Genomic DNA, 24,841 nt, shown 5'->3' with positions numbered 1-24,841 from the left:
CACTAACCTCCTCCTCAGGAATGGCGATCTTCTCATCGAAGTACGTGGTGAAAGGGTCCTCTGAGTGCCCCCCCGGGGACTGTGGAAGAGAGGAGTTACTGTAGGCAGGGTTGATGGCCCCAAGACTGGCAGAATCCCCATGGTCTCCAGAAGCATCTTCTGAATTAACAGGTTTGAGAAGAAATGAATTAAAGTGAACAAAATACACTAACAGCTCATCCTTAGAAATGCTGATATTAAATCTTTTTAATACCTAAATGCACAAGATGAACCTGACTCTATCTCAATTTCTAGTACTTTATTTTTATTTATATTTTTAATAGATTAATTTTTGAATAGGCAATATGTTCACATGACTGGAAATTTGAGAAGTACAAAAACGCTTATGATAAAAAAGCTCCCTCTCACCCCTGTTCCCGTCACTCAGCTCTACATCAGTTTTCAGCATGAATCCCACAATGGTTTCCCCCTACTTTCACACTTCTATCCCCACTTGCCAATTTTTAGAACCATTTCATTTTCTTCTAAAAACAGTGATGTCTAGGGCTCAATGTATTGAATAACATCCCCAGACTAGTCCCACTGGTAACCTAAAATCCTAACTTTTAGAAGGAAATAGGTCAGTCTAGTGGGACCCTCCCCTCTCTCCTCCTCCCTGCCCCCCATTATTTGGTTAGGACTTACTCAAAGAATCATCCTTGGCCATTATACCTCCATCAGCCTTCTCCAAAAATGTGTAAATTGCAAACTCCTGCCACATTTCCAGCTAAAATCTGAAGCTGCAGGGAAACCACCAAACAGGAACCCTCCTGACTAACGCCTGCAGCAAAGAGCTTGGGAGGGGAGGTATCACCCTCCTGATAGGAGGGCTCATCTCAGATTAATCATCAGTGTTTCCTTAAATCCTACATTTTGCAGTTAATTTTAAAAGCAGGGAGGGGGAGGGTCTGGGAGAAAAGGGCTAATACAAAGCCCAGTTTGCTGTAGCCTTCAAATGGCTATTTTTAACCACAAAGCTCTAATCTCAAGGTTTCCAAGAAACCTTTGCAACATCCAATCAGAAAAACAAAAGCTTTCTTTCTATAGGGAACTGACCCACTTCACCTTAAGTGACACTGAACTGAGGAGGAAATGTACAGAAAAGGAATGGAAATTCTAAAGGAGAAATTTAGAATCAGGAAGAATTAGTCAAAGCACATAAGAAGTCTCATTAGGGCTTCCCTGGTGGCGCAGTGGTTGGGAGTCCGCCTGCCGATGCAGGGGACGCGGGTTCGTGCCCCGGTCCGGGAGGATCCCACATGCTGCGGAGCGGCTGGGCCTGTGAGCCATGGCTGCTGAGCCTGCGCGTCCGGAGCCTGTGCTCCGCAAGGGGAGAGGCCACAACGGTGAGAGACCCGTGTACCGCAAAAAAAAAAAAAAAAAAAAAAAAAAAAAAAAAAAGTCTCATTAAATACACTATTAGGTGCTGGCTCAGTATTTTACTGTTCCATGCATATCTGAACTGCCATGAGCAGACAAAGCACTCTAGAGGTTTTTATGCCAGGTCTGCAAATAATACTGCCTTTACAAGCATTACTGCTATAGAAACCAAACTTGTAGCTAATCTTGGCTCATCTCAGAACTGGAAGTAAGATATGAGGCAAGACTCTGTGGTTATAAATCCATTTTCATTTACAGCCTAAGTTACCAGGTGGTGACCTCTGAATGGAGCAGGTCTCCATGATGATATTGTTGGCTGGGGGAGAGGAGGTGGGGACAATTTTTGTTGGAACAGAAGACAAGAAGGACAATATGGTAAATTTCTGTTACTGGCTTAAGCCTAATTCCAAATAAAAATTAGACAATAACACAAAGCTGTAAATTACCATCTGGCGTCTTCTGCTCAGGACCCAACACCATGGTGGATACCTGAGTGTCTGAGTTCTTAGAATAAGATTCTGGAAAGGAGAAAAGAGAGGGAGAGGAATTAGCAAGAACAAACTAAAACCAACAAGTTCAGAACCAGCATTCTGTTACTCTGTATGACTGAACCCTTACAATGTTAAAAGAATAACTGCTCTACTGAATTAGATAACCTTGAAAATAATTACAGTTTTCAGAATATGATTAAGAGATATTTAATAAAAAATGTAAAAGTCTTAATCATGTTTTTGCTGGCAAGACTTCAAAACCAAACTGAAGCAAAAGGTATTTCAGGGAAGTGGGCAAATAGTTTTTAATAAGCATCCACAGAGAGGCTGCTAGGCAATTACCCAGTCTCTGCCTCCAGATTAACCCAAATATTTAAAAGACTGACACCCCCCCCATTTTGATGAGTTTTTAAGGACAGAGATCTATAACTCTCTTTGATCTAACTAACAATTCAAGCTCATGTTTCAATTTTCTGGAAAGGGGGAAGCACCTCACCAGCACACTGGTAGTAGAAGTAGAGGGGTCACTATTTCCCAGCCTCACATTTCCCTGAAGAGAGACTTCAGCTGTAAGGTTTCAGGTCTCATTCCCCAACACTTCAACAACTGGGAGAAGAAACTAATGAGAGCTGAGGCACCAGGAGGACAAGGCAGCATGCCTGCACTTCTCTCCCTCAGCAATACGCAGCCTGAGGCGGGGCTGGGGTAAGGGGGTATCCCAGATGTCCAGCATCCTATTGGGTTAAGTTTAACTGGGGGGCAGGGGGTATTAGTAAGCCCATTGGGCCACAGATCTATGGCATATTCTCCAGTCAACCCCACCAATAAGGCTGATTTTGTAAAATTTTGATCTACTGATTAAGGAATCTATTTCTTAGTTGATTCCAAATTTAGAAAGGGAAAGGTAAGCAGTATTAATTGTTAACTGCCCCCCCTTAGATTCCAATAACAACTATCCTACTGAAAAAGTGATGAAGCCTCCCCTTAGCTAACTTTTACTAATTAAATAGTCTTTTCCCACTATTGTACCTTTATTGCCCCTATTTGAACAGTGCTCTACTTTCTTTGATAGTCTATCGACATATTCTATACATATTTTGCAAAATTACAGAATGAAGACCTGAAGGGGGTTTTAGGTTTCATCTATCTTCTGGAATGTAAAACATATCACCACTTGCTAATTTGGAAAACATAATCTTTCATGTCTATAGTCACCAATATCAAGTATCTTGTTATAATGAACAATGGTAACGTCCTTCCTATCAGAGTTTGAGCCACCAGATGGTTTCGCCAACAGATCCCAAAACTGCTGACTAAATCCAACCCCTCTTTCAGCCAGTTACAATAGCACCTCACCTAAATGGGATTTACACATCCGACCACTTAGTAGCGGTGCCACTTGGATTCCAATCACAGCACAGCTCCTAGGCCCCACTCAGAGCCTTTTTACTTTTATTTTACATATAATTCTAAGAAGCCAGGATAACACACAATAAACTGGAAACCACAAATCAGATCTGGGACTATGGCTCTTACAGGGAAAGTCTTGGGCTATTTGATATGATGCAACTTCCTTATACTTCAATCAGCTCTGAGAACATTATTATGAAGAATATTACTGGGAAGACTTCCCTGGTGGTCCAATGGTTAAGACTACACGCTCCCAACGCAGGGGGCCTGTGTTCGATCCCTGGTCAGGGAACTAGATCTCACATGCCGCAACTAAAAGATCCCACATGGGCTTCCCTGGTGGCGCAGTGGTTGAGAGTCCGCCTGCCGATGCAGGGGACACGGGTTCGTGCCCCAGTCCAAGAAGGTCCCACATGCTGCGGAGCGGCTGGGCCCATGAGCCATGGCCGCTGAGCCTGCCCGTCCAGAGCCTGTGCTCCGCAACGGGAGAGGCCACAGCAGTGAGAGGCCCGCGTGCCACAAAAAAAAAAAAAAAAAAAAAAAAAAAAAAAAAAAGATCCCACATGCTGCAACTAAGACCCAGCATAGCCAAATAAATAAGTAAATATTTTAAAATATATATATATTATTGGGAATTCCCTGGTGGTCCAATGGTTAGGACTCCATGCTTTCACTGCCAAGGGTGCAAGTTCGATCCCTGGTCAGGGAAATAAGATCCCACAAGCCACACAGAGCACCATCCTCCCCCGGTCCCCGCCAAAAAAAAGAATATTATTATTGGGAGTCCTCTGGTGGCCTAGTGGTTAGGATCCTAGGCTTTCACTGCTGTGGCCCGGGTTCAACCCCTGGTTGGGGAACTGAGATCCTGTAAGCCGCACATTGCAGCCAATAAATAAATTAATTAATTAAAATAGGAAGAAGTGCAAAAAAGCATTAACAGTGGTTATTTTTTTAAAAGAATACTAACATTATATTATTATTAAGAATAACTCAAGTTTCTAATTGCAGTCTTACTCACGAAGAACCGATTCAATTAGATTACTTTTGTACTGATGACTGATATCCTGTTTCAGAAGGCACAGAAGTGTTTAACACATGTGAGTAAGATTCCTATCCAAAACAGGCCTTTAAAACTTATATTTAAAAAGCAGGACTTCCCTGGTGGCACAGTGGTTAAGAATCCTCCTGCCAATGCAGGGGACACGGGTTTCGAGCCCTGGTCTGGGAAGATCCCATGTGCCGCAGAGCAACTAACCATGTGCCACAACTAATAAGCCCGTACTCTAGAGCCCGCGAGCCACAACTACTGAGCCCGCGAGCCACAACTACTGAGCCCGCATGCCACAACTACTGAAGCCCGCGCGCCTAGAGCCCGTGCTCCACAACAAGAGATGCCACCGCAATGAGAAGCCTGCGCGGTGCAACAAAGTGTAGCCCCCGCTCGCCACAACTAGAGAACGCCCGCGTGCAGCAATGAAGACCCAACGCAGCCATAAATAAATAAATAAATAATTTCTTTTTAAAAAAAAAAAACAAATTGAGATAGTAGTGTGTTTTTCCCCAAGTCTGAAATGTGAAAAGGTGTTAAATAATTTTAAACAGAAATATCTCAAGATAAAATTTTTAATAATTACTATTAGTATTTTAAGTGATTACTCCCATAATTACTTACAGAGCCGATAAAACACAAGTCTGGTTTTCTCTGTGAAGTCTCAGAAATATATTATTCCAAGAGAGGAAATGATTCTAGATTCCAACATTTTTTTTTTTTTGGCAGCACCTCTCGGCTTGCAGGATCTTAGTTCCCTGACCAGTGATCAAACCAGGGCCCCGGCACTGAAAGCACCGAGTCCTAACCACTGGGCCGCCAGGGAATTCCCTAGATTCCAACTTTCTCATCAAAACATTGAGTCAACAACCTATAAACTCCACTGTTTATAGTGTCCAGAGAATATAACTAGGGCAGGGAATAGAGGGTCAGTATGCTTGGTGTGCTGCAGTATTTAAGTCTCCATGAAAATTTAACACCCATAAGGAAGCAGTAAGTTAAGAGTAAGACAGGGCTTCCCTGGTGGCGCAGTGGTTGAGAGTCCGCCTGCCGATGCAGGGGACACGGGTTCGTGCCCCGGTCCGGGAGGATCCCACGTGCCACGGAGCGGCTGGGCCCGTGAGCCATGGCCGCTGAGCCTGCGCGTCCGGAGCCTGTGCCCCGCAACGGGAGAGGCTACAACAGTGAGAGGCCCGCGTACCACAAAAAAAAAAAAAAAAAAAAAAGAGTAAGACAGTTTTGCTCTCTAGGACCATACCACCAGGTCATTTCAGTCATTTAATTACATCAAGAAAAAGATCGGGGCTTCCCTGGTGGCGCAGTGGTTGAGAGTCCGCCTGCTGATGCAGGGTACAGGGGTTCGTGCCCCGGTCCGGGAAGATCCCACATGCCGCAGAGCGGCTAGGCCCGTGAACCATGGTCGCTGGGCCTGTACGTCCGGAGCCTGTGCTCCGCAACGGGAGAGGCCACAACAGTGAGAGGCCTGTGTACCACAAAAAAGAAAAGAAAAGAAAAGAAAAAGATCGGGCTGACCCGGTGGAGCAGTGGTTAAGAATCCGCCTGCCAGTGCAGGGGACACGGGTTTGAGCCCTGGTCTGGGAAGATCCCACAGGCTACGGAGCAGCTAAGCCTGTGCGCCACAACTACTGAGCCTCCACTCTTGAGCCCTCGAGCCACAGCTACTGAGCTTGAGTGCCACAACTACTGAAGCCCGCGCGCCTAGAGCCCATGCTCCGCAACAGGAGAAGCCACCACAATAAGCCTGCACGCAGCAACGAAGAGTAGCCCCTGCTTGCCCCAACTAGAGAAAGCCCACATGCAGCAACAAAGACCCAATGCAGCCAAAAATAAATAAATAAAAAGAAAATTTAAAACAAAGAAAAAGATCAAGTGGAGATATAAGCAACAAGAATCAACCCAGCAGTACTCTGATAACTATGATTAACACTGCTTTGATATTCTAGCTCACCCCCAACCACTAAGTGTCACCTTTTCTTAAAGCCAATAAGTTTCCTCCTCTCGAACAGCAATCGACAGCAGGAAAAAAATGGCACTCATGGTTCAATGTAATAACTATTTTACCTGATTCCTTATCAAAAGTTATAAGACTATTTTACAAGTTAAGAATGCTAATTACATTTTCTGTCTAAATGTCAAAAGCCTACATATCCTTTGACGCAGCAATTCCATTTCTAAGAATGCATACTAAAGAAACAGTCCCACAGGAAGTATGTGCAAGAATATTTCCCACAGCACTGTTTGTAGTGTAAAAAGACTGAAACAACCTAGTACATTTATAGGATGGAATGCCATAAATAAGGCAGATCTAAATGGATTAATAGGAAACAATCTCCAAGATATACTGTGAAGTTAAAAACCCAGTTTATAGAACAGCATGCTATCATTTATGTAGCAAAAGAGAGAGAGAGAGAGAGAGAGAATACACACATACATGTACAGACGATATCCAAAGGACATGCCAAAAACTGGTATTGCCGTCCCTAAGAGGAAGCAGTGGGGGAGCACAAAAGAGGTCAGGCAAAAGGAAGACCTCTCACTGAATATACACTGTATACGGTTTGCACTTAAAAAAAATTTTTTTTACCATGTACCTGTATTGTTTATTTTTTTAAAACATAAAGGTCACAGGGCTTCCCTGGTGGCGCAGTGGTTGAGAGTCCGCCTGCCGATGCAGGGGACACGGGTTCGTGCCCTGGTCCGGGAAGATCCCACATGCCGCGGAGCGGCTGGGCCCGTGAGCCATGGCCGCTGAGCCTGCGCGTCCGGAGCCTGTGCTCCGCAATGAGAGAGGCCACAACAGTGAGAGGCCCGCATAACTCAAAAAAAAAAAACCATAAAGGTCACATAGGTTTACTCAGTTTCTCAATGAACACCTCAGGGACGTTCAGTTTCTCAATGAACACTTCAGGGACTTACCAGTTCTCTCTGATAAAGCTTCACAATGCACAATCAGAGATCTGAAGCCGTCTGGTTAGCAGGCATATATGGCCTCAAGCTTAACTTACTACTACTTTGACTCAGTGTGCAAACAACCAAGCTCTGAAATTGTGATTTGGAAGTTTCACCTGAATGCAAAGAATTAGAAAAATTCTCCTCAGGAAAGTGTTTCCTGACTCCCTAATTTGGGTTAAACGGCCCTCTTTCATGTTCCCCTAAAGCACCTGCTGCTTACTACTATCATATCACCCTATCCTGAAAGCATTTATTCCCTAATACTATTCTTGCAACTCGTCTGTAAGTCTGAAATTATATCAAAATAAACAATTATACCGCCCCAAACACATACTAGCTATAATAAATGCCGAACATTTAATTAATAATAATTCCATGTGTTCTCTTATCATTTACAAGAACTCTAGAAGAACAATTTGGATAGCCCAAATCAGTTTTTAAAATTGCCACCAAGAGTACTTCCCTGGTGGCGCAGTGGTTGAGAGTCCGCCTGCCGATGCAGGGGACACGGGTTCGTGCCCCGGTCTGGGAAGATCCCACATGCCGCAGAGCAGCTGGGCCCGTGAGCCATGGCCACTGAGCCTGTGCGTCCGGAGCCTGTGCTCCGCAACGGGAGAGGCCACAACAGTGAGAGGCCCGCGTGCCAGCAAAAAAAAAAAAAAAAAATTTCCACCAAGAAAGTATGAAACACTGAGTATTAAAGTACATATATAACTTCAACTTAAACGTTTTCCCCCTATGGTTAAAAAAAAGTTTGAATTTAAATTAATTTTTTTCTTATAAAATTCTTCTACAGAGAGCAAAGGCACCACAAACCATTTCACTGATTTTAGAACTGCGTTCATTGTTGCAAAGGTCTCCCTAAAATTAATTTTAAGTTTCGGAGAGGAATGTCTTTGAACAGTCCTCTAATTCCTCTCCCCTTTTTTCCTCCCCCCACCTTGTATAAATAAAATCAGAGACAACATTAAGTAGTCAAAGAAGTTTCACAGAGGCAACTAGAAAAGTGTGCATGGAATCAATTGATTAATGTGAACAGGAAGGGCTTCCCTGGTGGCGCAGTGGTTGAGAGTCTGCCTGCCGATGCAGGGGACATGGGTTCGTGCCCCGGTCCGGGAAGATCCCACATGCCGCAGAGCGGCTGGGCCCGTGAGCCATGGTCGCTGAGCCTGCGCGTCTGGAGCCTGTGCTCCTCAACGGGATAGGCCGCAACAGTGAGAGGCCCGTGCACCGCAAAAAAAAAAAAAAAATGTGAACAGGAATGTTTAAAGTTGCTGCCAAAGCCATCTCTTCTCCCTGTTGATGTTTCCTCAGCCAACGTTCAGTGCCATGCTGGTGACAAAGTGGAAACTGCCAGATGTACAGGCTTTAAAAAGTGATCCCTGAGTTGTTTATTAGAGAATAAAAAGGAGCTGTGATAAAAAAACAATTCCATTTGTTTTGAAGAAAATGTAAAGATTTCCAGATCCTTCTAAAATTCCCTTTTCTCTAAAGGTCTACTTTTAAGGCTAAAGCACTTGATATTCCTACTAAATCATGACTGTTCATCTAACATCTATGCTGTGCAAGATGTTCTTCATGAAGGTGAGTTCCTGCCCCTGATGACTGGGAGTCAACAAAATTGAAATATTCAGTGGTTCAAACAGATCTAACTGCTGTCTGAACCCTACGTATTTTAATAAGGAATATTACTAGCCATTTTTTAAAATGAGAAATTATTACTTCCTCTGTTTTTCCATTCCAGGTCAATAAAGAAGCACCAATTTCCGAGTCTTTCCATCAGGATATACATCTAATTAATTCCAAAACTCAATTTGCCCCCACTGGGGATGATGGGAGAGAAACAGCTTAGAAAAGCCATGTGAATTTCTAAATTATAATTGAGGATGTGAAGTTTGGAATTATTTTTCAATTTGAATAAAAAATAATCCTATTTTTCTCTCATTAAAATGAATTTGATATAAAATGACAAAATGAAAAAAAGGTTGGAGACAGATTACATCTACTTCCTGACATAAGAACAAAGCGAAAAGCCCCTCTGGTGTTAGTTTAAGAAAAAGGCCTGGAAACTCTAATCCCCTTTAGTTTAAGAAAAAGGCCTGGAAACTCTAATCCCCTCTACCTAAGTGAGTAATATTTCGGTAAGCTGAAAGTCACACAAGCACACCCAGTTCATAAAGTACAAACAGTGTTGCTATCGTACAATGTGCTTTAACACACATCAGATCCCCTCTCTCTCTCTCTCTCTCTCTCTCTCTCTCTCTCTGGCACAATGACCACTGAGACAGACTGTTCATGTTACTGACTTTGTATTCCATAGTAATAATCTCAAAATTGGAGACATCTCCCTTAGTCTACCAGAGAACTACAATTTTCAACTCAGCATCCAGTTTGCTACTTCCACCTGAGTTAGACTTTTGAAAATCTGTTTGATGGTTGAAAGGAAAACCTGACATGGAGAACATCTAATGATAAAGAAAGAAGAGAAAGAGAAAATCTTAAGCAGCAAGAAGAGAGAGGGGGTAAGATAAGGGGAGGAAGAGTACAGTTGATAATAAAACCGGCTGCCTGGGTGTCAAAGGCGATAACAGTGGGGAGAAACGTGGCCAGGCTGTCAAGAAGTACTGAACTTTTAGACAAAAATATCACCCATCAACCAGAGACTTCAGAATTACAAGGGCCCAATTAATACCCGTTAAATAGAGCTCTTCACTTTCTCTGCTCAGAGCTCTGAGGCTTAGCCAGCTTCAAATCTCCTTGACTGCTCACACGTCAGGGTCACTAATATCTTACTTCCAGAAACTATAACTTGGTCTTTGTTCCTCCCGACTCTCACAGTGTGAGGCTTCCCCCGATTTCCTCCCAACCTGAAGTTTACAGCACTGCATTTCCCTTTCGCTGCCCAACCTGGCCTCCTGGCGTGACACATTTACCCTGGAACACAACTCCAAGCTCTGTGAAAATTTCAAAGACCTCTTTACAATGAAGTAAGAAAGTCTATTAAATCAGTCTATACCCACTTCTTGCCTCAGAAAAAAAGTGCTTTGCCCTTATACTTGCTTAAGTAGCTGTCCTCTGGCAAATGTGAAGAAAGATTATTATTAGATTACATTCAACTTATTTATTCCAATGACAGATACTGGCCCCCCAATGCAGACTGACCTTAACAATTTTAAGTACATATCTTCCTCAATGTTTCTTTGCTTAAAGCAAAGAAAAACTGTCTGTAAAGACAGACAATACATATAAGATTCTCCAGCCTCATACATGCCTCCTTCTGCTCTTTGGAAACTGCTACAAGTTCAATAGTTAATTTGTAGCCTCCTTTCATTACCTAGGAATTTTAATAGACACTTGATTGTTAGTGATAAGTGGGACCAAAACAAAAATAACCCACACAAGATGACCTACTAGCAATAAGCACAAAGACAAGCCTGAGAACCCTAATTTCCTAATTTAAGTCTTTACTGGGAACTGGTCCTTACACTAAAAAAAGTAAGTTACTCTGACCTTAAATTAAAAGTGGAAGACTTCCCTGGTGGCGCAATGGTTAAAAAATCTGCCTGCCAGTGCAGAAGACCCAGGTTCAAGCCATGGTCTGGGAAGATCCCACATGCCTCGGAGCACCTAAGCCTGTGTGCCACCACTACTGAGCCTGAGCTCTAGAGCCCGCAAGACACAACTACTGAGCCCACATGCCACAACTACTGAAGCCCACGCACCTAGAGCCCATGCTCCACAACAAGAGAAGCCACCGCAATGACAAGCCTGCGCACCACACGAAGCCTAGCCCCCGCTCGCCACAACTAGAGAAAGCCTGCGCGTAGCAACGAAGACCCAATGCAGCCATAAATAAATTAATTTTTTAAAAAGTGGAAGAGGAATTAGACAATAAATATATATTTATCATCCCTGGCCAACTGTTTTATATTCCATTCTGATGTTATTATAGTTCATAATACATTGTTGTTTTATTATATCCATGATATTCCTGATGATACCTGGAGGCCTTGTCTTTGTGTCTCCAGGGGCCAATAAATGTTAATTGTTCAATACATGTCTGTTAAATTATCAAAAGAATAAATGGCATCGGATGGGTGAGACAACAAGGATCTAGGACTTCTAACTCCTTACATTCGGTACAAATACTCCCTGACTCTTCTTTTCCAAAATATTTTATTAAAACCAGAGAGACTCACATAATAAAGATGACAACAATATTAAGGCAAAAGGCTTCCCTTTCTGCCTCAAACACTCAACTCTTTAAAGGTTTCACTCCCTGTCCTTATTAAAGCACAGAGGTTTCACAAAGACACTGTCCTCCACTCTCACCAAGCCAACATCCAACTTTCAACCTTATACAAGTACTAAACTGTCTTACTCCAAAGCTAAATAACTAAACTCACACTATGTGTACTTCAGTCAAACTGGGCCAGCAGACTGTGCAGTAAGCGATATTCTTTTTAGTAAACTCTAAGTTTCTCATTTTGTGATTAGTTCCCAGTAATGTTACCTATATAAACAGCAGCTTTCTTGGAAGGGAAGAACTGGAAGACAAAAAGTCTTCCATTAGAGCCTTCCGGACAGTACCAAGAGAATCTGAGAGGGACTTTTAAGCTCACAGAAAGGGCATAAGTATGGCAGCAGACATACACAGTAAGGAAACAGGGAATAAAGATGTCTTTGATTCCACAGCACCCACCCAAGCTCTTAGCACTATAAGTCAAGTAGAAAAGATGCTGCTTTGTATCAATAGATACAACTCTCTAACCTCTAACCTTCACTTCACTGAGTCAAAACTGAACCAAAGCTGCTTAGGAGCTCTGTGGAGTATTCCAAGGGATCACCGCTGATTTCCTAACAGTAGAGGAAGATTAGATTAGAATTAGAATTAGAATGGGGAAGATTAGAAGCTTCCCCATTCGCTACCAGAAGTGCTGCCAGGCTGCCCAGAAATTCCCCGCCCAAGTCCCAGCCATCCGGGAAACATGAGAAACCAAGAATGCTGTAATCATGGCCTTTTTGGTATTGGGTCCAAAAAAAACTGTGTCTAGGCCAAGACTGTAAATGAAATATCATCCAATGAAAAACTAAACAGTCAAAGAAGTTTTCATTTACCCAACACAGCTATCATGGACAGACCCAGTACTGTATAGAGGAAGTTTCCAACCTTATTTAATGATAAACACCCAGCAGAAGACCTCTAGTCACACGTAACTATACTATAGCCTCAGATCATGAATGACGTGGATGGAAAACAGGCCTAAGGGTTCACTGGCAATAGGCTCACAGGATTTTGAAGAAGGATAAGTAATAAGGTCAGAATTCTTTTAGTGTGGAATCTTTTAGGGGGAAGAAGGCACTTGTAGGTAATAATAAAACTCTTAAATGCCAGGAATTGTTCTAAGCACTTTAAGAATATTAACACATTTAATACCACCAACTCTTTAAGATTGATATTATCAATCCCCATTTTAAGTATGTGGAAACAAAAGAACAAAGAAGCACCTTGCTCAAAGGTTTACAGAGCCAAGAAGTGCTGCAAACTAGTTGGGGTTCAGATTCCACTGGAGTCAAGGTAGAAACACAGTGTCCCCTGGTTTCACCAATATTCACTAGAATTATGACCTCTGGAAACCCGTCTCCTCTTGCCTCCCCTTCCATATAATTTTTGCTTTTGCTTTTCACTTTAAAGAGATGTCACATTCCCTTAACTTCATAACGCTCCTTTGAAAGCAGTGCACGATATGAGAGTATCTTCACTTGACACACAGGAAATTCCAAGCCCAGGTTCCCCAACTTCTCCCCCAATGATGCTCTTTGAAATAATCTGATATATGAAGGGAATTTGGGGAAACCAAGTGAAAAGGAACCCAAAGGCGTAACATCAAAAATATTAGCATAGCTTTAAAAGCAGGGACATATGAAACCAAACAGATGGAGAGCTGCCACCCCACTCACATACCGTGCACAATAATGCCCCCTGCAAAGGTGCCTGGAGCCTGGAGGCTGCACAAACAGCCCTAAAACCAATCTACACACAAGTACTCAGCGGCCTGCCCAGGCCCCTCACACGAAGGCGCTCCCTGGATGTCGGCTGCAGTAAAATGAATTCTTTTGTTGAAGTGGGGCGAAGGGAAGCCCAGGGAGCAGACGGGGCGCCAGGTCTCCGCAGATAAGAAGGCGGCCGCGGGGACCTTGCCCCGTCGGCCTCTTCCGCGGCGTGAAACGGGGTCAGCGCACCGTCGATCACGGGTCCCGGCCCCGCGGCTGGTCCGGCCGGGGGTTCGGCCATTTCTCTTAGGCCGCGAAGGGAAAGGGGTGAGGCCGCTGCAACCTCTGGCGTTTCCTTCCCGCCCCCCGCTCCCGGCGCCCTCCTCTCGGTCTTCCTTCGAATAATGCCGCTCCATCTGGAACCCGCGCCCAGGCCCTCACAGCCCGTGCCGCCCCTCGCAGCCCCGCTCGGCGCCCCGCATGCCCCATTCTGGCCCCGGCGCCAGCTCCCAGGGCAGCCCTCCATCCGGGGAACCCGGGGAAAGCCGGGCGCCCGCGTGACCTCTGACCTGCCCTGTACCCCACCTTACCGGCTCTGCAACCACCTGACAGTCTGTCCCCGCGCCAGAGGCTCCATACCCCGGGAACCAGCGCCACGCCAGCCTACCCCCTACACGCCCCGCGATTGGCCGACAGGACCGCAGCTGCACCTCCCTATTGGCTGGATTCTCCGTATTCCCCTCGGCTGCCGGCGAGCAAGGCGGGCCGACGGCAAATTCCGGGGCTCCGCCCTCCCTAGGTCACGCTGGAGGCGGGGCCACGGCGGCCCGGGCGGGAGCTGTCTCCTGCAGAGCTAGTGCTCGCGCTGGTACAACCCACAGTGTGGGTTGGAGTCTTCCAGCCCCCTGGCAACCTGCAGACACGTAAGTTTCCTGCTGTAGTTCGCCGCGGCCTCACGTTAGGTCCTGGAAATCAAGATCATTTCTTCCGAGACGCGGCTCTGTGAGAGATACAGCTCCATCCTACAAGGTATAGCCACCTGGCAGGACCATTTCCTCTCGCCCCCAGAGCCACATCATAGTATCTGCTGCCCCACCAACAGCACCCCACACCTGGGAGGAACCGCGAAACATCAGCTAGTGCAGCCATTTCGGCTGCATCAGTTGCCCTGTTCCCAAGCTTTGGTAATGAATTTTTCCCGCTCTCCTACGCAGCTGCCTCGCTTCTTCCCCCAAACTTTATTCTCCATCTACCCAAAAGTAGCCCCACTCCATCCGCAGTTTCAATCTCACATCCCAGAGTCTTTCTCTGAAGATGATGACCAGACTTGTGGTGCTTTAGAGTGGAGAAAATAGTCTGACTAGCCACCCTAATTTTCTACATTGTCATTTAGAGCTACCAGAAACATTCTTAGACACCCCTCTCCCCGCGCCCCCCATCGCCCCCATAACTGCTTTCATTAAAGGTAACCAAGCTTATCTAACCAAGTCATAGGCCTAGAGAGGAAAAGCATAAACCCCTCCAACATCTTTCTTCCTGTAAAAACTGCTAGGAGAAATTTTTATTAGTTGGTAAAAGAGTCCAAGAGAAGAGGAAAGGAGAGTAAACTGCAAAAAGGAAAATCCAAATAAAGTACAAAGTAAAAACAAATTCAAGGACCCAAAAAAACTGGGCTGAGCATCATCAGTTATCTGGTACAGGCTAGTTTCCATACAGAATCTCTCCTAGAGAGAAAAGAAAATGCACAAATTAGTTCTGAGAATCTCTCTACAGCACATATGGGGAGTTTCAGAAAGGCTTGATGAAGTCCCTCCAGACCAGAACCTTTCCTTTGGGAACTACTACTTCAACTAGAAAATAAAATGGCTGGAACCATCCTTCTCTCGTTCCAGGTCTGCTCAGGTGGGCAACTTCCCTGGGCTGTTGCATACTTACTTGCTGGCTACTTACTTAGCTCAATGTGTGGAGCTGCCTCCTTCTTAAGCTGTTTCTTCATTGTGTAGGCTGGGTTTAACCTTCCCCAGTGGTGGCTCCTGTCTCCTGCCTCTATATATGCAGACAAATGTGCCTCCCCTTGGTTAGATAAGGGCACTTTAGGCTGCTCTGGGCAGCACATTGTTATAGACACCGCACGGAATTTCAAGAAGCAAACCACACCCTTCAAAGCATAATCAAATTTCATCTTTGACCTGTCATGAAAAGGGAAGCATATATACCTGCCACTCCTGGGTATTGATGAACAATGAATTGCATTTGAAAACTTTTATTCTAAGATTTCATCTCTGTCTCATTTCACAGGAGCTAGAGGCAGGCCTGTGTGTGCCAGTGGTTGAAAGGGGTGGAGAAAAAGGAATTGCTTTCCTTCAGGACGCCAACCCTCTTGGAGGGAAGCTGGTTTGGGCACTTGAACGAGGGCTGCATATGCACTAGGACTCTGCTCCCCTGAGACGTAAGCTGAAACCAATTAACCCCAAGCCTGACAGTCCAGATATTTTCCACATAGGTATGTGCAGCACCAATGCAATTATAGGCAGTCTCAGAGTATGGGTGAAAATGCCACCCAGTCCATCCCTTGGGATCGGAAGGACCCGCTGGCATCAGCCTGGTCAATCAGTGATACACAGGTGGACAACAAAGCCACACAAACCCAGGACTCTGTTCCTGACGTCAAAGGGAAAAAGAAAAAACACCTGAGACTGACAAAAAAAAAAAAAAAATCCAGAGCAAGCCAGGATTTCTCAATCCAGGAAGAGAGGAGCTGGAAAAAAAAAAGGGGTGGGGGGCGTGGAATTTGCCTCAGACAAATATAGTTTAGTACACCAGCTGGAGGCAAAGCTGGAAAGGAGAGGCATTGGAGTGGGGTGAGGAGAATGGGTGGGATACTGGAAGGAAGACCTTGCTGGCTTCAGGAAGTTTTCTGGTAGTTTTAAGGAAAATCTGCTTAAAAAACATATGCAATAAATGTGATAGAAAAAATTACGTTAGAATGGAAAAGAAAGAAAAGCAGCAATCAATTCATATCCATCTTCTAGCAAGAGGCTCTAGTGCCTACACAGAACAGCCATAGAGTCAGTAGAAGGAACTATGGATCTTCTGTCCTCGACCCAAGACGAAGATCTCTTCATTCAAGTACTAAAAGTCATCTCATTACAACTTGACCTATCTCTTTGTCCTTGTTCTACAGCAGACAAGTTCCCTAAGGCAAAACTGCCTTAGAGGGCGTCCCTGGTGGCGCAGTGGTTGAGTGTCCGCCTGCCGCTGCAGGGGACACGGGTTCGTGCCCCGGTCCGGGAGAATACCACGTGCCGCAGAGCGGCTGGGCCCGTGAGCCATGGCCACTGAGCCTGGGCGTCCGGAGCCTGCGCGTCCGGAGCCTGTGCTCCGCAACGGGAGAGGCCACAACAGTGAGAGGCCCGCGTATCGCAAAAAATAAAAACAAAAAGAAACTGCCTTAGATTGGGGCTCAATTTGTTCCCCTTCATGGGAAAGTAGAAGAAAAAAAGAAGAAATATGAAATCACCCATGAACTAACCTGTTGCAGGAAAAGGCCCTATTTTGGTTTAGGACTTCCAAAATAGGGATGCATTTTACAATGAGACTCTACCATAGCCCCCCCTATTGCCTCAGGAATTGCTCCCAACTTACACACTCCACTCTTTCCTACTAGGTCCCCACTGTTCACTTATAGTAACTGACAACATTAATGGAATTCTTTTTATGTATCAAACCCCATATTTAACACGTTATAAACAGGAATTAATCCTCGCAATAAATTTGTGAGGCAAGAACTGTAATCTTTATTTTGCATATTAGGAACCTGAGTCTGAGGGAGGTTAAGTAACTTGCCTAAAGACACACAGCAAGTTAGTGATAGAGCCAGGCTTTGAACACAAATTTGTTAGATGCAAGAGCCAGCACTCCAACTACCATACCATAATGCCTCCATCTTACACACCTAAAACAATTCCCTTCCATTCAAATCTCTAGCTTGGAAATGATCTCTTTTATAAAATCCTATTAATGTAAATTCACTGAGCATTCCACATTACCACGATAGCCAACTGATTTCTAAATAGATGTTAATATGTATCTGCATCATGTGTGCTCTTTATTTAAATAGGAGACTTTTCCTCCCATACTCACCTCCCATCCATTCTCCAAGTATTCTTTTTCATGCTTTTGTTTCCCCTGAAACAACTGTCTGAAATTAACTCCTTCCAACCCTCCCTTTCTGTTGGAGGACGCAGGCAACAAAAAGTGCCCATCAAACTGAGAAACACCTCGAGACAGAAGAGCAAGGCAAGCAGCTCCATATAAGCAATGGATCAGTTTATTATATGGTAACTTACTCACAGGGTGGGATTGGGCAAATAATGATCCAGAGGCATTCGCAACTGCGCTCCACACCACCGAAGGGCCATTGGGACAATTTTACAGTTAACCTAGGGTATGGGGGTAGGTGCTCGAAACAGGATGTGCATTCCTAAGCCAAGATTTATGAATGGGTAACAAGTCTCGAGGGAACACATCAGCGAAGGTTGTCATCATTGTTTGGGGACCAACAGAGCATCAGGGCCACCTGGTCCTAATGGTTATTAAACAATATCTATTAACTACAAACCACTTGGTAACAGAGAAGTGATTCACGGCACAGTACAGTCCTGGGTTGGGTCAGGGGAAGGACAAGAGGAACTGTAAGGGCCAAGATGGCGTCAGTTACGCTAACAGCCATATACCTTCCTTACCTGGAAAACTCATTATTGTTGTAGTTACTGCTGTTGTTATAGCTTCCACTAAAATATCCCCGTGTTGGAGCATTCCCTGACTCCTCCAGGCAGCATTAGCTCTACATTCTGTCTGCTACCCAAACACTCCTTACTCTACTGTAGCCCCAACTCATTCTGAATATATTTATTGAAAATAACTACACACCAGGCAGAGGATGGGTGGTACAGATACAACACAAATAAGATAAGCACAGCCCCTTAGTGGGTTAATATTTGTGTGCTTTCTTCTCCCACTAAAATGTGAACTTCTCAATAGGGGCGATTATCTTATCTTTGTACACCAGGTGCTAACAAAGGCCAGATACATAGGAGGTGTTCCATAAATATATTATCCCATTTTTTAATATGTTCTGGCTGTCAGGCAATGAAGACAAATAACTAGGCTATATCTGTTTATATTCATGTTTCTATTTCCAAAATTGAGTCTTCATCTATCCTGAAAATATTCTTCCCTGTGATAATGCTGGAAAGCACAGGAAGGATCCCCTTTGAGAAAGAAGGACTTATTACCCCTGTTTGGAGTGGGGATGCTGCTGGCCTCAGGCCTCACGTCAGGCCCCTTTCTCAGGCAGCCCACATCAAATGACTGATCTATGTGGGAATGTAAAGATTCATCCCTCTCACCCCAACCGGGGACAGCTCTGAAGGTTGGCTAAGCCTTTATCCTGTGTCACAGCTCAACTTCTCCTGTGCAGACTGCTTCCTTCCCTTCCCTTAGTGTCTATCCCAAGATCACTTCCTAATAAACATACTGCCTCCATCTTGGAGTTGGCTTCCCATCCTACTACTTTCTGTATCCGGAAATTAATGTGTCTGAAAAAGTGATCTGCATTCCTCTACTTCCTTTACACTCATTTTTCCACCATTTTGTGATCCACCCTAGAAATTACTTTCTCGTTAGCTAATTGAGATCATCATTGCCAAGTAGAGTCAGAACCCACGAACTCTTCAACTTTCTCCATATTTGAAAGGTGCTACCATTCCACTTAAAACTCTTTCTTCGGCTTCCATCACACTGTGCCCTTTGGGTCGTTCTTTGGGTCGTTTGAATTGCCCTTTTCTTCCTCCTACTCCTTACATGTAGGCATTCCTTAGGTTCACTCCTTTGTCGTCTTCTAATTCGAAACAATCTGTCTGCAGTTTCAACGTAATAATACTGGGGACCCACTCAGCATTAGAGACATTCATGGGACAGGTTAGAGTAAAAAGAACAGCCTCTTAAGGGTAAAATAGACCTGGATTCCAGGTCAAGCCAACTGAGAAACCATGGGTAAATTATTAAATCTTTGTGTTCCATTTCTTTATCTGAACTGGGTACAATACCAGCCTCATAAGGATGCTCGCCATATTTTTTGTTCCCCAAATGCACCAACGTTCTCTTTTCCCTTCCTGTCTTTTCACATATTGTGCCTATGCTGCAACATTCTTGCTCTGCCCATCCTTCATCTAGCTAACTCCTACTCACCACTGATGTCTCACTTTAGATGTTCCTTCCTCCAAAAAGGCCTCTGTGATCCCAATATCTGAGTGAGGTATGTCTTCTGTGACACCCTATAGTGTATTCTTCCCTTTCCCGTAGCACTATCCCATGGAATTGCTTTGGCTGTTTGTCTCTAATCCTCTTTGAGGGCCAGGACTCTGTCCTGTTCACTCCTGTATCCTCAGGGAGGACTCCAAAGCTGGCAGCATCCCTTCACAGCCCCAGCACCATTTCACCTACCTGAGGATGAGTCTTGAGGGCTACTCTCTGTAGCCTCTTTCCCCGAGCTACAGCTGCCACTTTGTCTCTCTTCCCGGATATCCAGCTGGAAAGTCAACATTGCTGTATCCCAAACTATCCTCCTCTCTACTCAGACCATCCTGTTCTTACAATCTGCCTATATTTGCAGTTTCTGGGGCTTGAAAATGGAAAGTTCTCATGGATTCCTCATCCTCCCTCTCACCAAACAATGCCATGACTATAGCCTATCTGCACAAGGTCAGTTGTCCCTGTCTTTCTATTTCAGCTGTCACCTTCCTGCTTAGGCTTCCACTCCTCTGACCTCAACAACCTCAAGATCCTCCTGATCTTTTCTCTTCCCCACTTAGAAACTTCCAAAGGCTCCCTACTGCCTACAGAGAAGGAGAAGGAAGGGGAAGAGACCGCACATTAACTGAGTGTTAATGCCCACATTATCAAATTTAAATACAGAATAGATTTTTCATCCGACATTCAAGGTTCCCCACACCATGGTTCCAGCCTTCTTTCCACCTCACCATCTCTCCACCACGTAAACCCTTCATTCCAGTTGAATTTCATATTCTCTCCATCCTGAACACAACCTGGGCTTGCCTGACCCTGTGCCTTGGCTCCTACTGTTACCTCCACCCACACTTCGAGTATTGAAATCCTGTCCATTTTTCAAGACCTAACTCAAATGCCACCCACCCCTTAAAGCCTTTCCTGATTCTCATGGGATGTGACCTCTTCTGCTCCTGAGTCTTTGTGCTTTTTTTGGCTCATATTTTTTCTTTTACTAATTATTTGTTTATTCTCTAATTTCTGCCACTAAGTTGTGATCCTCATAAAGACAGCTGTACATTAATTTTATATCATTTACTGCACCTATTACATCATTAGTACTTAACAAGCATTTGAAATATTGAACTTCGGCTTGGATTTGACTTTATATATATATGTGATTTATAACAGTGCTTTTCAAACTGGGCCTCAATACGTGATTGGATTATGAAATCAATTTAGTGCATCACAATCAGAATTTTTAAAAAATGGAATAGGAAATATCAGAGACTGTCACAAGTACTAAGGTAGGTATTATTTTGTGACACTTTATTTTAATAATGTGTGTGTACTGGGTTGATGTAGTATTTATTTCTTACTGTACTAGTCTAAAAAAGGTGGAAAAACACCACTGTAATACATATGCATTATTTCAGCCAGCTGATTACAAGCTCCTTGATGAGAAAACAGACCTGGCAAACTCTACCCTTGCAATCTGTGAGAGCCAACCCTCTACACTGAGCCCCGCTCATTCCAGGGAGCTGCCCTAGGGATTAAAAGACTCAAGGCAAGGAGCAAGGTCCTGTCTTTAAGAGAGTTTCTCTTCTATTAAGAGAAAAAAAAAAAAAATCAGGAAGAAACTCTACAGATACTTAAGAAAGCAGCTGAAGAGCCACAGACTAGGCTTTGAACTTAGAGCCAAATAACTACTTAGAGTTCTTGTTCTGCTATTTATTAGCTGTGTGTTGTTGGATAAATTGCTTGATTTCTCTGAGCTTCAGTTTAGCCTACTAAAAGAATATATCGTACCTCACATACTCATATTAAAGTTAAGTGATACAACCACCTAGAGGGGTGGGATAGGGAGGGTGGGAGGGAGACACAAGAGGGAGGGGATATGGGGATATATGTATACGTATAGCTGACTCACTTTGTTATACAGCAGAAACTAACACACCATTGTAAAGCAATTATACTCCAATAAAGATGTTAAAATAAATAAATAAATACAATTTTAAAAATATATGTGATACATATATACAAGATTATTTTGTAAGCTATATAAATGTTCAAAAGTTTTAAGTAAAAACCTGCTTGTGTCATTTAGTAAACAAGTGAAAATTGATGTAGTACAGCTAAATGTGCATTAGACATGATTTTCTTTCCTTTTTTCTTTTTTGGCTGCATTGGGTCTTCATTGCTGCGCACGGGCTTTCTCTAGTTGCAGCAAGTGGGGGCTACTCTTTGGTGTGGTGTGCGGGCTTCTCATTGTGGTAGCTTCTCTTGTTGCGGAGCACGGGCTCTAGGCGCGCGGGCTTCAGTAGTTGTGGCTCGTGGGCTCTAGAGCGCAGGCTCAGTAGTTGTGGCGCTCGAGCTTAATTGCTCCACAGCATGTGGGATCTTCCCAGACCAGGGATCCAACCCGTGTCCCCTGCATTGGCAGGAGGATTCTTAACCACTGCGCCACCAGGTAAGTCCCATAATTTTTTTTTTTTTTTTTTTTGGCCACTCCTCACAGCTTGCGGGATATTAGTTCCCTGACTAGGGATCAAACCCGGGCCTGGTAGTGAGAGTGCCGAGTCCTAACCACTGGATCACAGGGAATTCCTTTGTTTTGTTTTTTGATTACTAGTGATAGAAACCCAATTCAGAATGATTGTGTTCAAAGCAAACTGAATCACTCACGTAACCCAATGGTATAGCTAGCTTTGGGCAGGGCTTCATCTGGGGACTTAGATAATATCAACCAAGCTGCTGTCCACTTGTCTCTTTCTTTCTTCCTCCCTCTCACTCTGGGCTCTACTTCAGTCCCAGGGTGGTTTTATTCTCAGACAGGTTCCACCTGCATGGTGGGATGACGGCCACCATCTGCTCTGGGCTTGATGGAATCCTCCCCACTAGCAGGCAGAGTATCTTTTCCCCTATTGTTGCAGCAAAAATCTCAGGGCTCTGTCTGACACCTAGCTTGGGTTACGAGCCGAGTCTCAAACCAAAAATAGTGGCCAGGGGTGCCTGGGACACGAGCTGACCCTTGGAGTTAGAGGGTGAGTCCCCTGGACTGAAAAAGAGATCGGTGAGGAGTCTTCTCAAGAGGTGGGGTCAGAGATTCAGAATGACCAAGTTTCCAAAGCTGAATAGGGTTAGTTTAGAAAGACATCTCAGTCTCTTCTATTTAATGTCACCATACAACATTAGAAAAAGGACACACAAACACAGATGTTTGTTCCATTTCATTTGATTGCATTCATTTCATACAGCATTGAGGATCTACTATGTGCCAGGTACTGTTTAGACACGGGAAAATAGCAGTGATCAAGACATACAAAGTTCCCGCTCAAGGAACTTACTTTCTGGGGACAGGGGGGCAAATAATGAACAAGTCAGTAAGCATATGTCAGGCAGTGATAAATTCTATTTAAAAAATAAATTTAAAGAGCAAGGTAAGGAGCAGCAAGAGCCAGACGTGGGAGGTAAGGACTATTTCAGAGGGGTTGGTTAGGGGAGACCTCACCTTGAAGGATAAATCTGACCGGAGTGAGAGAGCAAGTCACATGAATAGCTATCTGGAGGAGAACTTCCAGGCAGAGGGAAAAGCAAGTATAAAGACCCTGAGACAGGGCCAATGAGTTCCCCCTGAGCAATACATGTGCATTTAGCAACAAACACATTTGCATGTGTGTGTGAACATATTAATCCTTTATTTTCCTACATTAGAACATTTGATAGTGATATTATGAGAGTGACATTAAACTGCAAAATCCATGGGGTCTTTCTAATATTGACTCAGCTAGGTAAGACACTTAGGAATCTTGCCGAACATGCCAATGTGCCTGGACTGAGGGTACCTTGAAGCAGGGGCTTCCTTTTTTCCACAGAATCTGAACCCAGGAGAAGCTTAGTGAATGGTGCAGGTGGAATAACGAGCCATATGCCACAAGAAACATCAAGGCTGATGGTAGAGATCGTGGGTGACCCTGCCAAAGCTGGGTGGGGAGACCTTCTCTCCAGGAGTGTCCTCACCTCTGTCCTTTTGGTCTAATTGCTGTGGACATGCCCGGCAGCACAAAGTGGCTCCCGAGGGTGGGTCCTACTGATGCTGGGTAAAGGTCCCCTCATTCAAAGACTAACGCAAAGGAAAAACTCCTCTGATCTTCAGCCTCAGCAAGGGTTATGTTGCCTAGAAGAGGAAAAGCTTGGGGTGGGGCATGTGTGTGGCAGGTGGAAGGGAGTGGAAGAAGTCAGAAGGCAAGAGACCTGCCCTCCCTAACTGGTTGGTAACAGTTTCCCTGAACTTGGAACCCCTATAACCTATCCCTACTAGGCACTGCTCTTCACCCAGCGATGCTCTTTTCCTCGAATTGCAGTGACTTCTGACATGTTTGACGTTAATTCTTTACTGTCCACAGTAGCTAGATTGGTCTACCTCTTCTTTATTGTCATAAAGATATGTCCTTTGTTATCTGCTTATATTAATTTTCAGAGTATGAATTCTTAGACCATGTTCATAAGCAATACATTCTAAATTTAGTTCAGTGTCTACCTTAATTGCTCATTGCAAGCAGGCACTGATAAAGGCTTTTTGATGAGTAATAAGACTGCAATGATTACACTAGAAATCAAAGACTACTTCTTGTACTTGGGGATTCTGCTCCTCTGGAAATGCTAGCCTCCTCTCTTACAAATCTTCTCTCATAAATTGGTTTCAAGCTGAGCTTGCCTGAAACCTTCCAGTGTGATGATCAGAAGACCTGGGTTCTCCATTAAATTCACCAACAAATTCTATGTGACTCTATGTGCCTCCGTTTCACAATCTGCTAGTGCAAGACAAAAATAAAAGGCTCACAGGGCTTGAAGGGCTTGAAGGGGAGAGAGGTAAAATAAGAAAGTAGATGTGGAAGGACTTTAAAAGTAGTACATAAGGGGACTTCCCTGGTGGTCCAGTGGTTAAGACTCTGTGCTCCCAACGTGGGGGACCTGGGTTCGATCCCTGGTTGGAGAGCTGGATCCCACATGCTGCAACTAAGAGCCCACATGCCGCAACTTAAAAGATCCCGCATGCCGCAATGAAGATCCTGTGTGCCGCAACTAAGACCCAGCGCAAGCAATAAATAAATAAAAATATTAAAAAAAAAAAAAAAGTAGGACATAAGGATCCTGTCTCAAGTCCACACCTCCTTTCTTTCAGGGCCAGCCCTCTCAGAAACTCTTCTTTCTCCCC

At 44.3% G+C, this 24,841-nt stretch overlaps 1 protein-coding gene across 3 annotated transcripts in view; it reads right to left on the bottom strand.

The window, feature by feature from the left end:
• The window catches only part of SLC11A2 (solute carrier family 11 member 2), a 35,210-nt gene extending 21,243 nt beyond the window's left edge, over positions 1-13,967 (bottom strand). Inside the window, exons 1-3 of one of the 3 annotated variants that reach the window (XM_065887026.1) lie at positions 13,926-13,967; positions 1,866-1,937; positions 8-159 (exon numbers count right to left, since the gene is read on the bottom strand). In XM_065887026.1, coding sequence (XP_065743098.1) covers positions 8-159; positions 1,866-1,899 — 186 coding nt within the window. In that variant the 5' untranslated portion in view covers positions 1,900-1,937; positions 13,926-13,967. Of the gene's footprint in view, positions 1-7; positions 160-1,865; positions 1,938-5,252; positions 5,272-13,925 lie in introns of those variants that run through there. The other 2 variants (XM_065887029.1, XM_065887028.1) reach the window with 2 other exon arrangements.
• Positions 13,968-24,841: the final 10,874 nt, after the last annotated feature.

The sequence above is a fragment of the Phocoena phocoena genome, chromosome 11, assembly GCF_963924675.1.
Source record: "Phocoena phocoena chromosome 11, mPhoPho1.1, whole genome shotgun sequence".
Taxonomy (NCBI): Eukaryota; Metazoa; Chordata; class Mammalia; order Artiodactyla; family Phocoenidae; genus Phocoena; species Phocoena phocoena.
The sequence above is the reverse complement of the archived record's forward strand: the minus strand, read 5'-3'. Positions and strand labels throughout refer to the sequence as shown.